We start from the raw sequence: 13,904 nt of genomic DNA, 5'->3' as shown, positions 1-13,904 counted from the left end.
ATGAGACCGGTCAACTCTATCGATATTCACCATAAAAAGTAATATTTTTTTATGGATGACCCAAATAAGATATCTGTCTCACAAAATACGATCCGTGAGATCGTTTCACACAAGTTTTTACCCAACTTGTTTCGTGGTGTAGCGAATTTATTGACAAATATAACTCGTTTTATAATTTTTTACTTGTTATTCATCCTCATACAAAAATCATGAAAAACTCATTTGAAATTTTCATTGAATTCATCATATGTATTTACATACTTTGATGGAAGACTTTTCAAAAAACACAGCTGCATTAACAGACATTAATATTTTTGTTTTTGGTTGTTGACTCAGATATTCATATAAATTTGGAAAAAAAATTGAATTATTTATATATTTTCACAATTATATTGTTATGAAGTTAATTAGAGAATATAAAAATTAAATATTATGTAAAAAAAATACAAATACCAAAGTTTATAATTATTTTAGCAGCCAATATTTACAAGAACCCTCTCCTTCTCTGGCATTGCCCAAAGAATTGAAATTTGAAGTGAAAACCTAGAATTTATACAAATCGACCACAAAGACAGCTGCCACCATGTCCCGCCAGGCCGCCAAGAGACTGATCGGCAATATCTCGTCGCGGGTGCTTTGCCCTAAGCAGCAGCAACACCGAAATTTTGGATCGCCGCCGCCTCCACCCGCCGTCTTCGTGGATAAGAACACCCGAGTCATTTGCCAAGGGATCACCGGAAAGAATGGAACCTTCCACACCGAGCAGGCGATCGAATACGGCACCAAGATGGTATTCATGCTCTCGACTCCAGTAGCTGTGCTTCGCTTTGATTTTTTATGCATTTTCTTTTCTTTTTGTTTTTTTAAACTTTCCTCTGCAAAGTTTCTGCCTGATGCATTGGCGTTTGTGGATCCTCCGAGAAATGTGAAATGCCATGGGTTTAGATGCTGAGAATCACGTGTGTAAATTGTTGGTGCCTTGGTCTCTGGGGGCTCGTGAACTTTACTTCCACCGGATCAACGTGATAAAGTTGGGATAGAAAATAAAGTATGTCATGAATATGAAAAAATAATTTTTACTTTTGACGGAAAAGATGCTGAACGAATAAAACATACAAGCACTAGAAGTTATAATAGGACAAACCTTTGTATTTTGTGTACATTTATGCTCTAAACCAACGGTGAAGGTCTGGGGTGGAGCTTGAATTACATCCATATGCATGTAAATGAACATACATAAAAACCAGACTACTATTGTAATATCGTTCATCTTAACTCTCAATATATTTTCGCAAATTATATTCGACTCTGATGAATTTACTCTGTTAAACTTGTGCCATCGGTTTCAACATTTTTTATTACTCATGCCTAACTTACTTTTCTTGTTTTATATGTTACATGGAATTGATTGGCTTTTGGGAGTTCAACTGAGATTTTAAATGGATGCTTGAATGTGACTATTGCGATAACGAAGAATAGTACAGTTAAAATTCAATTATTAAACTAGATTGCTTGGATAGTTATTTATCTTTTTCAGTCACTTGATTGCACCAATGGTTTTTCACGTTTCTGTTTGTATGTATTTTATTAAAATATAGACTATTTAAGTCCATGATGAATACTCGACATTCCCCACGAATAATAAAATATATTTGTTTTTCTGTTGATATGGGACGAGAAGCATGCATACATAAACTAGTATTGCTTCATTATTCTCATGGATTGATTCTGTTTGCACATAGGTTGGAGGTGTTACTCCTAAAAAGGGTGGAACAGAGCACTTGGGGCTTCCTGTTTTCAACTCTGTAGCAGAAGCAAAAGCTGAAACACGGGCTAATGCATCAGTTATTTATGTCCCTCCACCTTTTGCTGCTAAAGCTATTATGGAGGGTTTGGAGGCTGAACTAGATTTGGTTGTTTGCATAACGGAGGGAATACCACAGCATGATATGGTAATGGCATTTGTTTGGCGCACTTTCATATTTCATTTGAGATAAATATATATAAAAAATGTACAATTCTTGAACCATTTCCCATAAATACATAAAAAAGGTGTTCAATTCTTGAACCATTTCCCAGTATTCAGGTTTACCTGTAATTGATCTTTTATGTGTTGTACAAATTAGAATTAATGCCCTGATAGTGATTTACAGGCTATTGATCTTTTTGTTATGCGAGCTTGAATTTTTTCACTAATCATTTTAAAGGAAATATAAGGACATCCCATTAGCTATTTAATTACATAGCATCCTATGTGATCTTTTCTGTCCAGACATAAAATTTTTAGTTAATATACCATATAAAAAGTTTGGTGTCTTGTGTGTTCATAACTTTTATGGCAATGGGCCTCTGTCTTACTTGAACAATTAAGACATTGTGGCATGTTTATAGACTGTTACTCTCAAGGAATACTGGATGTGTTTGGGATTTGATGAATTGAGTTCCTCTTACCGTATATAATTTCGGGAAACAGTTTGTGCTGGAATCTTAGTATTCCATGAGACTATTAGCTGTTTTTCAATTTTATTGTTTGAATAAACTGTTCTTTACAGTGATATTGTGAGTGCACTTGAAATGAGATATTGACATGTGTCGATTTCGTATTTTATCTGTCGAGAAACACCTGGCTCTCAAAACCACCTTGAGGAAAATTGGTTTGACTAGGAAATATTGGAGCACAAATATTGGCTTGCATAATGTATTTGGCCAACTCAGTGCTGATTGCTGATGTGGTTTGATGTGGCAAAAAGGAGAGGTTTGATAAGTTTTTTGCTGAAATGAAACCGTCGCAAATGCTTCTTTTGTCGATGATGAATCAATAAAACATACCCATTACATGGTTCAAAGTTGGTGTTCTAAGAATTTGATAGCCTGAAGCATTCTATTAAGATTTACTTACTATTTAAGTTTTTGTGTTCCATTGTTATGCTATCTATGTTATCGATCAAGTCTAGTGCATGCGACTCATGGACAGTCTTTCTACCTGATTTTCTTAGCTGACATATCAGTGTTGATTTTCTTGTTCTTTGAAGGTTTTGTTTTCCTCCGTTACAGGTTCGTGTGAAGGCTGCTCTTAATAAGCAATCAAAAACTCGGCTAATTGGTCCAAATTGTCCTGGCATTATCAAGCCTGGGGAGTGCAAAATTGGAATTATGCCTGGTTACATTCACAAACCAGGACGAATTGGAATTGTTTCACGTTCCGGTACATTGACTTATGAAGCGGTGAGATTCATTTTTCTGGGTACTAATTATTTTTTGAAATCTTGTTCTTATTCATTTTTCTGGCCTACCCCGATTTTTTTTTTGTTCATGTAGACGGTTTTTTTTTAATTACTGCTTGAAATAACGTGGATTACTTTCTTAAATGCATATTTTCTAGGTTTTCCAAACAACTGCTGTTGGGCTCGGGCAGTCAACGTGTGTGGGAATTGGTGGGGATCCTTTCAATGGAACAAATTTTGTTGATTGCATAGAGAAGTTTCTTGTGGATCCACAAACAGAAGGTAATTTATGACCAGGTTTCTTTCTTATTTGCGACTTCCTCTCTTTTTAGATGGCTTTTTACTTGCTTATGAGATGCTATCCTTATGGTTTTTGCTACAATAAGTACGAGTATGTTGTTATTAGATTTTGGTTGTGATTCTTCATCTGCAATAAGTATTTAATTCCGGTTTAACAACTAAGATCCCTACTTCCGTCTCTCCTGATGAACTTGTGTAGAAGGTTCTTAGTTAAGAATTGTTGGGTGAGAATTAGTTGCCCAGTAACTGTGATTATCCATAGGAAATTAGGAATCAAATAAGGAAAAGCATCTTGTTCACTTTGCATTTTCATTCTTTATTTCCTTCATTTGACGAGGAATAGCTTTTTCTCATCGTGAACAATTAGGTATGTCTCTTTTGTGCAATATTCTAAAAGGCGCTGCCTAAGACCGCTTAGGTGGCGTCTAGGCGCTGGGCGGCTAGGCGATGTCTCTGGATGTTGTTAAAAAAATTGGTCGCCTACGCAGCCTGATGTAATATATAGAATTTTTTTAAAAGATTGTTCGTTATATTTTTCAGTCAATTTGTATCTAACAAAGAAGATAAATATGTCATTGATTTTGAGTTTGAATCTCATATAGAGGAATTATTGGACAAACATGAAGATAAACATGAATAATTAGATATTTAGGTAAATAAGAAAAATCGTGTAGGCGCCGTCTAGGCGACCACCCGCCTTCCACCTATGACCTCCCGCTTTTTAGAACACTGTCTTTGTGCAAGGGAGAAAGCAAACACAATGTGAAAAAGAATTACGGCTATGCAAGGAATAGTGGAGATTGTTTTCTTCAAATATAGAGATGCTCTAGTGCAATTTTCTTTGTTATTGCATGACATGATAGATTAGATGGAAACCCAACTAATTGAATCTATGATTCCTCATAATAAATGGGTCCAGTGATGAATCAGGAGTGATTATTACCTTGAATGTCAGTTGGCTAAGCACTTGTGCTCCTAGGCTCTGGTATGCAACAGTTGGAGCCTTGTTTTTTAAACTGTTGCCTGACTCTTTTATGACTTCGCACCTAACGAAAAATGCATTCCCTTCTTCACAACTCATCTTTGTGTGGTTGTAAAAGGTAACAAGACATTCGACTTGATGTGCCATCCCTTGTTTTCAGGGTCTGTTAACTGTTGAATCGGACCTATAACCTATTATATATTCCATGATTAACATCTCCAAATACAAAAATTGGGAATTTTGTGATCCATGCATTTGAGATATTTTTCTTTCATTTGACGGTGCATTTCTTGCCTTAGACTCTTGCTTTTCCTGTACAGAAATATAATATGTTGAACTTAAGAGTTTAGGTGCTCGACTTTAGACATTTTAGAAAACATAAACCTCATAAAAAGGCTTCATGTTACAGGGACAGCTAGGACAGCTAACACTCTATAAATATGGCATAACCAACACTTATTATATGGCTACGCTCCTCGGTAAACATGTTCTCTTTGAACTTAGAATATAGTGATTAGAAATAAGAAATTTTAAAGAAGGCGGTCTCTTTTGTTTTGAAAATTCACAGCTTTGGTTCTTAACTTGTTTTACTACTATATATGTTGTGATAATAACTTCTGCCAAGTCAATTAGTTGCTGCCAAAGAAATATCAATCAAACTGATATTTTGTTTCGGAAACTACTATAGTGGGTTATTAAAAATTGGTGGTTTGTGTTCTTATTCCCATCTTTCACTTGCTCTTTTTTTTTAATAGAAGTGTCTTTATGCAGTTCCGCTTTTCGTTGGCTTTTTTGGTTACATTGGAATTGTTGGAAATTGAGTTATTGTTGCTTAATTTACCTTTCTTCACATTTCAGGAATTGTCCTTATTGGTGAGATTGGTGGCACAGCGGAGGAGGATGCTGCGGCACTTATAAAGGTTTGGACCAAGCTTTAAAACTGTATGATCACATTAAAAGAATAGCCGGTGACATGTCCCAATTGGCCGTGTCATGAAATTTGGTGTTACTTGTATTATTTTGGTATGCACCTTGAAAAGTATCGTGATAAAATTTGTAATCCTCCTTGATTTACTCACTGATTCTTTGTAATTTTTATTGCCTTTACTTTGTACTCAGGATACAAATAACGAGTCACATACTCCTACTCCCATAAAGCGTCTGAAGTTTTTTTCATGAATAAATGCGTTTTGTGGTTACAGTCCTTGTGTGTTTTTGCCACTTCGCCCATTTAAACAATTTTTTTTTTGCGTTTTTCAGAAAAGTGTATGTTGACTCTTGACACCTTTTACAGCCAGCAGGAATCTATTGTTTCTCAAACCCATGGTACCGCACCATTGATTGTCCCCAGTAAACCTGAATCTTTTGTTCTCTCACATTTTTCAGGATGTAAAATCCCTTTTCATCATTTATTTTATTTCTAATTCTTGAACTAAAATTTGTAGACATCTGTCCTGTAACTATGTCAATAATCAACCTTAGTTGCCCAATCTCCACTGTCTTGTCTAATTTTTTACAATGATACAAGAGATAAGCTACCTTTAGGTTGCATAACTAGTAACTCTCAAGAAAAAAGCTTTCTTGAGGTTGCACCTTCAAGAGTTTCTCAACATCGTTATCCTGCATATAGATAATGCTAGATTCTTGATAGGATAAGTGGAGTGTTGAGGTAAACTCTGTTCTGTTCCTGGTGGAATCATCATATGCCTTTCTATAAGGTAATAGTGCTTCAAAGTAGTTGGTTTTTAGTCGGAGTAGAAATCTTCGGTGTGCTATTTTGTATGGTGATTAGTGGGGAGGCAATTCTAATTTTGAGTTGAATTGCAGAATGCGATTTTACCGAAACATGGAGTGGATTTGATTAATGAATGCTAAATGCTATGGGTCTGGGTTAAATATTTTGGAAAATGGTTAATGTTGTGACAATTGAGTTGAACAAGTTACATAGTATCAAGATGGACAGAAAAGGTTACTAGATTTGCGAGAGTTAAAGGAGCATTGAAAACTCTTTCTGTGGTCAACCCTTTTTCAATCTTCTGCACAAACAGTGGATTTCTTGTCTAGTGAGCAAATGCTATTCATTGTTGCATATGACAACTTGATGGTTCATTTTGATAACTTTTTCATTGCAAATTGGTCATACAGATCACTTACGTCTTAAGCTTGACACTCTTGAAGAGGTATTGGGTTTGTTTGGTTTTTGGCTCATTCCATGGAATACTTCCGGATAATGATTTTGGGAAAACAAAATCAATGGGAAAATAAAATCTTATTTTAGATGTTAAATCATGTCACAAATTGTTTAATAGTTATGCGACATCATAATGGACAATCATTTTAAAATTTAAAAAAAGTGTATTTTATTAAAAGTTTCTCTGTATAATAGAGTGATTTTGATAGAGATTGAATTAAAAGTAGTGATTTTACTGGGAAATGTGAAAAGTAGGGAGGATATATATTTCAGTAAAAGGAGATTGGAAATGAGATGGTAATGTTTGATTTTATTTTGAGGGATGGAAAATGGAATTTGAACATATACACGAGTGTTATTTTTCTGTATTTTGTTCGAAGAGGGACATCTAAGAGAAGTCTAACCACACTGATCTTTCCGGATTACTTGGGACACAGGAATAGTCAAGCAGCTCGAATTTGAAGGTCATTAGGAAATAATGCCTGTTCTGATTGCCATTCATAAATCACTTTTATTTCTTGGAGTTAGAAATTTTTCCCTAACATTCATGATTTCTGTGCTGTTTTGTCTTTGTTGATATTGATTTTGTGTTCAGTGTAATTTTGGTGGTTCAGAAGAAAGAAAAAGAAAGACAGAGAAAAGACCTTTATCCATCAAATGTTACACTCTGGCATCTAAAGATTAGGATGTTTCTCTTGAGTCCTGACATTCATCAATTATACATTTTAAAAACTGCAGTTTGTATTAGATATCAATAATGTATTACTTTTGGGCTTTTGCTGAGTATTTATTTCAAGTGTGCAATATCTTAATTTTGAAGAGGTTTTGTACGTTGATTACTTGTGAAGTAATACCGTGCTTACTATTAATTTTTAACTTCAGATTAACTTGTTCCTATTTGTTGAATGATACAGGAAAGTGGGTCTGAAAAGCCTGTTGTTGCTTTTATTGCTGGACTTACTGCTCCACCTGGTAGAAGAATGGGTCATGCTGGAGGTAATGTATCTATAAGTTCAAATTATTTATATTCTCATGCTCGTGATTCTTTGGTCATCTTACCTTCATGTTAATGGGATTTGATTTTCCTTGTTTATTATTTTTTTTATGCACATATTGGAAGTTTAATTTAATTGATTTTATTTTAGCTGTATAGAATGATGAAAGCTTGTCATTTTTTCGTGTTTCCCTATCTTAATGACATTCTTTGGTTTTGCCTTCTTATTTGTTTCCCTATATCGGCACTTCAATAAAAGGACCAGGAAAAGTAAAGAATATTTTGGCATAACCATTTATTGTGCAGCTATGTAGTGCCCTTCTTTATACACTGCAATCAGTGTTAGAGATTGTAATTTATAGCTGCCTAAGTATATTGTTTTCTCACATTTTTATCTAGAGTAATTGAAATTTTGCATTATGACACAACAAACAAGGATGTTGCGATGATTCTCAAATTCTCTGGTCAAAGTAACTAAAGATGACCTTGGTTACTTCAGCGTCAAACTCAGGGTTGAATGTATTCCCCAGATATTATCCCTCTAGCATTGTAACTGGGATCAAGCTGGAAATTTTCTATGTAAAATCAGAATCTTCTCTGGTAGACTGCTCCTAGTATGGAATTATGCACAAACCCTGCTTTCGCCTCTTGATCAAATACTGTTACGAAAACTTGGAAAGTGTGAAGTTTTAATTGGCACAGTGAGAGAGAGATGGCTACAAATTGTTTCGAGCAAATTTCTTTGTTGGAAAGGGATGCGTGAATGCTTGGTGCATTATTTTTTCCCATTAGTTGTTCTGTGTCTGAAGTTATGACATTCATATCTTCATTAGGCTCCAGATAATGACACCTTTCTGCATGCCTACAAATAACCTCCAAGTTGTGGTTCGTATCAATCAACTGTTTATCAATGGTTTACTTAAGCCGTGAATTAGAAATATTATTCACATTCTGCTTGAGTTGCCTTTCCCAGCGGTAATGAACTTTTGATCTCAATGGAAATGAGAAGAAGCTCTAGTATTATATTGCTGTTACAAATTAAGGTAATTTCAAAAGAGATGACTGCATATTATGGAAATAAAAAAATTTGAGCTTCATCTTTTTATATCATGTTTGAAAGCTAAATGACATTGTGTCTAGTTCATAAATTAAAATTTGATGCGATAGCTTTGCGAGCCCACTCAATTCTTCTTCAACACGAATTAATCTTTCATGAGCCAGGTTTCTGTGCTGTATCATCTTCTCTTTATTTTAGATTGACACTTGGTTCACCTGTGGGATGTGCAGCAATCGTATCTGGAGGGAAGGGCACGGCTCAAGACAAAATCAAAACTTTAAGAGAAGCTGGAGTTACTGTGGTCGAATCACCTGCAAAGATTGGCACTGCAATGTTCGAAGTCTTCAAGCAGAGAGGTCTGGTTGAGTCTAGTCCATGATCTTTCTCGTGAATTTTTTTGTTGTCGCTCGTGTGCTATCACGGCACATAATAACAAGCACAAATTCTTTGACAACGATGTGTATTTTCCAATCTGCCTGAAATTGTATCTCCTAAAACAAAGCAATAACAATCCAATCTTCGTTATCCTATTGCTCCATGTATTACTTTTTATAATAGCAGTGAGATACTGTTGACAGTGCTTTGATGCTTTAAATGGAACTAAATACCTGTGTTCTGCTCTGGTTTAGTATTGGTGTAATTTTATCCTTTGTTTTAGGCATTTCCCTTTATATCCTAATTTTATCTTCTTTTTTAAAAAAATTATTATTTTTTATTTTCTGGGTTTGGGATGATTTTGCAGACACAATAAATAGGCACGTTTAAACAGACTAATCTTATGTAATTATAACCTGAAAATTGTACATGACCTGTTACAAATTTGAATTAAAGAATAAATTTTTACTATTTGTTAAACTAGAATTATGCAATGAGTTGTATTATTCGTCTTATTTTTATTAGAAGAACGTTATTTTTCATAAATGTGAAGGAAAAATCATAATTTTAAATGATTAGTCGAGAAAAGGGTTTATTGGGAGAAGTTACAAGCTATAGAAAACGTGGTTTGGGTGCAATAAGTAAGATATCTCTAGAAGAAAATAGACGTGTAAAGGTATTGGTAAAGAAGTCATTAGGGGGCATGGAATGGAATAATATTTCTCGAAGAAACTAGTTAAAATCTTTCTTGATTCTTCACGAAACTTATTTTAAAAAACAGAATTAATGAATATTCAACACAATATGAATTTCTATATTTTAAATTAATATTTTTGAAGTAATCAAATAAGGAAAAAATTAAACGTGACATTCGAAACTAGCTAGTAGAAATTAAGTTAAGTGGGGGATGCAGAAGCTAGTTAGGGATCTCTCGAAGAAACCAGACGTGTCACGCCGTTGATATTTCTCGAAGAAGCTAGTTAGTTAATCTCATGTAAGACATTCACAATAAAAAGTAATATTTTTTCATGGATGACCCAAATAAGATATCTGTATCATAAAATACGATCCGTGAGACCGTCTCACACAAGTTTTTGCCAAATTGAAATTAAAATAAATTATGCATTATATATCCAATTTATAATCAAAACACTCTGACTCATTACATAATGATATATAAATTACCTTTATAACATAATTACTGAATATGCAAGACAATTAGAATTTCAATTTTTTTCTACTTTTGGTTTTATGTTAAGTCCAGTTTTAGTCCACTATTTTTTTTTTTTGGTAAATTTGTTTGTTTATTTCCAACATATGGTGCAAATGTGTATTGATGTGGTATCGATATAATGCGAACATTTGCAAATACCATATCAATAATCTTATGATGAAAAAGACTAAATTGTCAAAAAATTGAAAATACGATATTAAGATTGAAATTTGACAATAAAATATAAAATCACAAAGAAACAAATATACATTACCAAATTGTAATTTCCCCCTACTATATGCAATAATTTACATTTACAAAACATTTTGTATGTGCATAATTTAAGCCTCTACATTCCATAGTCCATACATATATTAAGCCAATACGTATATATTGAATTTATTTGTTATTTTTTAAAACAGAGATTTTTTTAAAACAGAGATATATTTAAATTTGTTGAAAAATATATTTAAAATGTGTGTATTGAATATTTGAATGTTGAATATTTGAATGTTGAAAATAAGAGTTGTAAATATTGAAAATTAGTGTGTGATGATGTAGGTAATGATGTATTTTATTTTTGGATTATTTGTAAAGATTTCCTATAAATAGATCTCTCATTTGTAAAGAAAATCACAATTGAGTAGAGATAAAAATATTATAAAGTGTGTAGTTTGGTAAATTTTGAGAGTTTGAGATTTTTACTTTTTACCATAAATTTTTACTTTTTCACAACACGTTATCAGCACGAAGCTCTAAAAGTCCTCCATCCTTTTCCAAGCTCCAAACAGAAGAAAAAGGTAACAAAAGTAATAATATTTATTTTACTGTTATTTATTTATTGTGTATATATTTAATATATAATATAATGTTATTATTAATAATAAAAATAAATTTTTCAAAAACTTGTTATAAATCCTGGGAGGATGTTAAGACGACATCCCACACTCCCGGTAAAGGATACGACAAGTATAAAAGCCTATAAGATTTTTAAATAAAATATCTTATGACACATCATTATAATAATATGATATGATATACATAATTATTTAAATATGTCTAATATTATATACACCATATTATTATCATAAAATTATACAAATACAAACCTTTATTTTTTTATACACCAACGGTCATAAACGATAACAAAACGGCTAGTTTTTGCCCTATAAATATGATCTCATAAACACATTCAATCACTCCAACTTTCTCTTCTTCTCTAAAAATTATTCTTCACTAAATTTTCGAAGAAAAAAGAAGATGGCTTTCTCAAGGTTATTTTTAATTATTTTGGTTATCATACTCACGAGTTTTTTATTTATCGGAGAATATCATCCTCGTGTGTTTTCTTTATTTTTACAAATGCTTGTACTTGTTGTTTATCCATTACTTTGTATTGCAATATTCATTAACTAATAAAATGCATCGTAATTTTTTTTTAGTACCACCATTTCAAATTTGACAAAGCTCGAATTTGTTGCGCTCGACATCACGGGAAAAAATTATATGCCATGGACTCTCGATGTAGAAATGCATCTTGAGTCATTGGGTCTAAGTGAGACAATAAAAGAAAATGGCATATCGACATCACAAGAAAAGGCAAAAGCCATTATATTTTTGCGTCGACATCTCGACGAGGGATTGAAATGTGAATATTTAATTGAAAAAGATCCCATAACTTTGTGGAAAGGATTGAAAGAAAGATTTGAACATATAAGGGAAGTTATACTTCCGACCGCCCGTGATGAATGGAATATGTTAAGATTCCAAGATTTTAAGAAAGTCAGCGATTATAATTCAGCGATGTATCGAATAATCTCGCAGCTAAAATTTTGTGGACATGAGGTCACAGAATCGGAAATGCTTGAAAAAACATTTTCCACGTTTCATGCATCAAATATTACTCTACAGCAACAATATAAAGTACGTGGATTTGCGAGATATTCTGAACTCATCGCCTATCTTCTTGTGGCGGAAAAAAACAACGAGCTATTAATGAGAAATCATCAGTCCCGACCCACTGAATCAACAGCATTTCCAGAAGTAAATGATGTAAGTAAAAATGAATTTAAACCTGGAAACCAAAATCAAATTCAAAGACAAGGTTTTGGTTGAGGTTGAGGTCGAGGTCGTGGACGTGGACGTGGAATTGGCCGTGGTCGTGGTCGAGGCCGTGGTTTTGAAAACAATAGAGATAGTTATTTTTATAATTCATCTCAAAAGAGCGTCCCAAACCATCCACAGAAAAGGCATCATGAGAATACAAGTGTTAATGAGAATCACTCAAAAGATATGAAAGTTCTTGTTTCAGATGTGGTACTCCAGGACATTGGTCTAAAATTTGTCAAACCCCTGAACACCTTTGTAAACTTTATAAAGAATCATTAAAGGGGAAAGAAAAGGAGACCAACTTCACTGAACGCAGTGACCATTTGAGTGATTCAACTCATTTTGATACTGGTGATTTTATGAATGATTTCTCTGGAAATGATCAATATGTTGGTGGGATAGAAATGAACAATATTGATGCTGCAGATTTTCTCAATGATTTCTCTGAAAATGAACAATATAGTGGTAGAATATAAATGTACAATAATTTATTTTTCATGTATCCATATAATATTTTATTGTATAATTATGATATGTGTTATATTTAAATATATATTGCCAGTAATTTTATTTCATTGCATAATTTTTTGAAGTTCAAAAAATGGAAAATGCTATGAGCAAAGCTGAAGTTTGCATACCCGATAGTGGTACAACGCACACTATCCTCCGAGATAAAAGATATTTCTTGGAACTAAAACCAACAAAAACAACGGTGAATACAATATCAGGTCCTGTAGACTTGATTAAAGGGGTAAATCACAATTTTTGTTACCTAATGATACAATTTTTTTTATCAATGATGCTTTATATTCACCACAATCGAAAAGAAATTTGTACAGTAAATTGTGCACTTGCAAAAAATAGCAAATCAAATACCAGATGCATTTGCAGACACAAAAGGGGCAACTAAATCATATATACATGCTGCAAATGCCCATGCTCGAATTGAAATTGCGAAGAAACAAATTGAAGATACTCATGATGTCATTAAACGCCTGAAGCGTGGAAGGCCAGTCGGTTCCAAGGATAAAAATCCTTGAAAAAGAAAATTCATAGAGAAACACGATGATCACAAAATAAAGAATGATGTTCCTGAAGAAACACATGATGATCACAAAATAAAGAATGATGTTCCTGAAGAAACACATGATGATGAAAATATTCTGTCAGAACCACAAACTGACGAGAATCATGAAATCTCTATCAATTACATTAATACTGGAAAAATATGGAACCGAAATGATATAGAAGAAATTGGTGATATATTTTCTTATAATGTGGCAATCGACATCATAAATGATAATGAAGATCATGAACCAAAATCTTTTGGTGAATGTAAAAATCGGCAGGATTGGATAAAATGGAAAGAAGCCATCCAGGTTGAATTGGATTCGCTAAATAAACGTAATATTTTTGGACCTATAGTCCTTACACCTGAAGGTGTAAAACCTGTTGGATA

General features: G+C 33.3%; 1 protein-coding gene across 1 annotated transcript; it reads left to right on the top strand.

Moving 5' to 3' along the window:
• Positions 1 to 472: 472 nt before the first annotated feature.
• Positions 473 to 9,376, top strand: LOC142524302 (succinate--CoA ligase [ADP-forming] subunit alpha-2, mitochondrial). The gene is made up of 7 exons (XM_075628225.1): positions 473 to 790; positions 1,743 to 1,952; positions 3,055 to 3,225; positions 3,383 to 3,506; positions 5,365 to 5,426; positions 7,612 to 7,693; positions 8,979 to 9,376. The coding sequence occupies exons 1-7, from the start codon at positions 584 to 586 to the stop codon at positions 9,125 to 9,127; spliced, it is 1,005 nt and encodes a 334-aa protein (XP_075484340.1). The 5' UTR covers positions 473 to 583; the 3' UTR covers positions 9,128 to 9,376.
• Positions 9,377 to 13,904: the final 4,528 nt, after the last annotated feature.

Source organism: Primulina tabacum, chromosome 14, assembly GCF_025594145.1.
Source record: "Primulina tabacum isolate GXHZ01 chromosome 14, ASM2559414v2, whole genome shotgun sequence".
Taxonomy (NCBI): Eukaryota; Viridiplantae; Streptophyta; class Magnoliopsida; order Lamiales; family Gesneriaceae; genus Primulina; species Primulina tabacum.
Note: the sequence above shows the minus strand (reverse complement) of the source record. Positions and strands in the feature narration are given on the sequence as shown.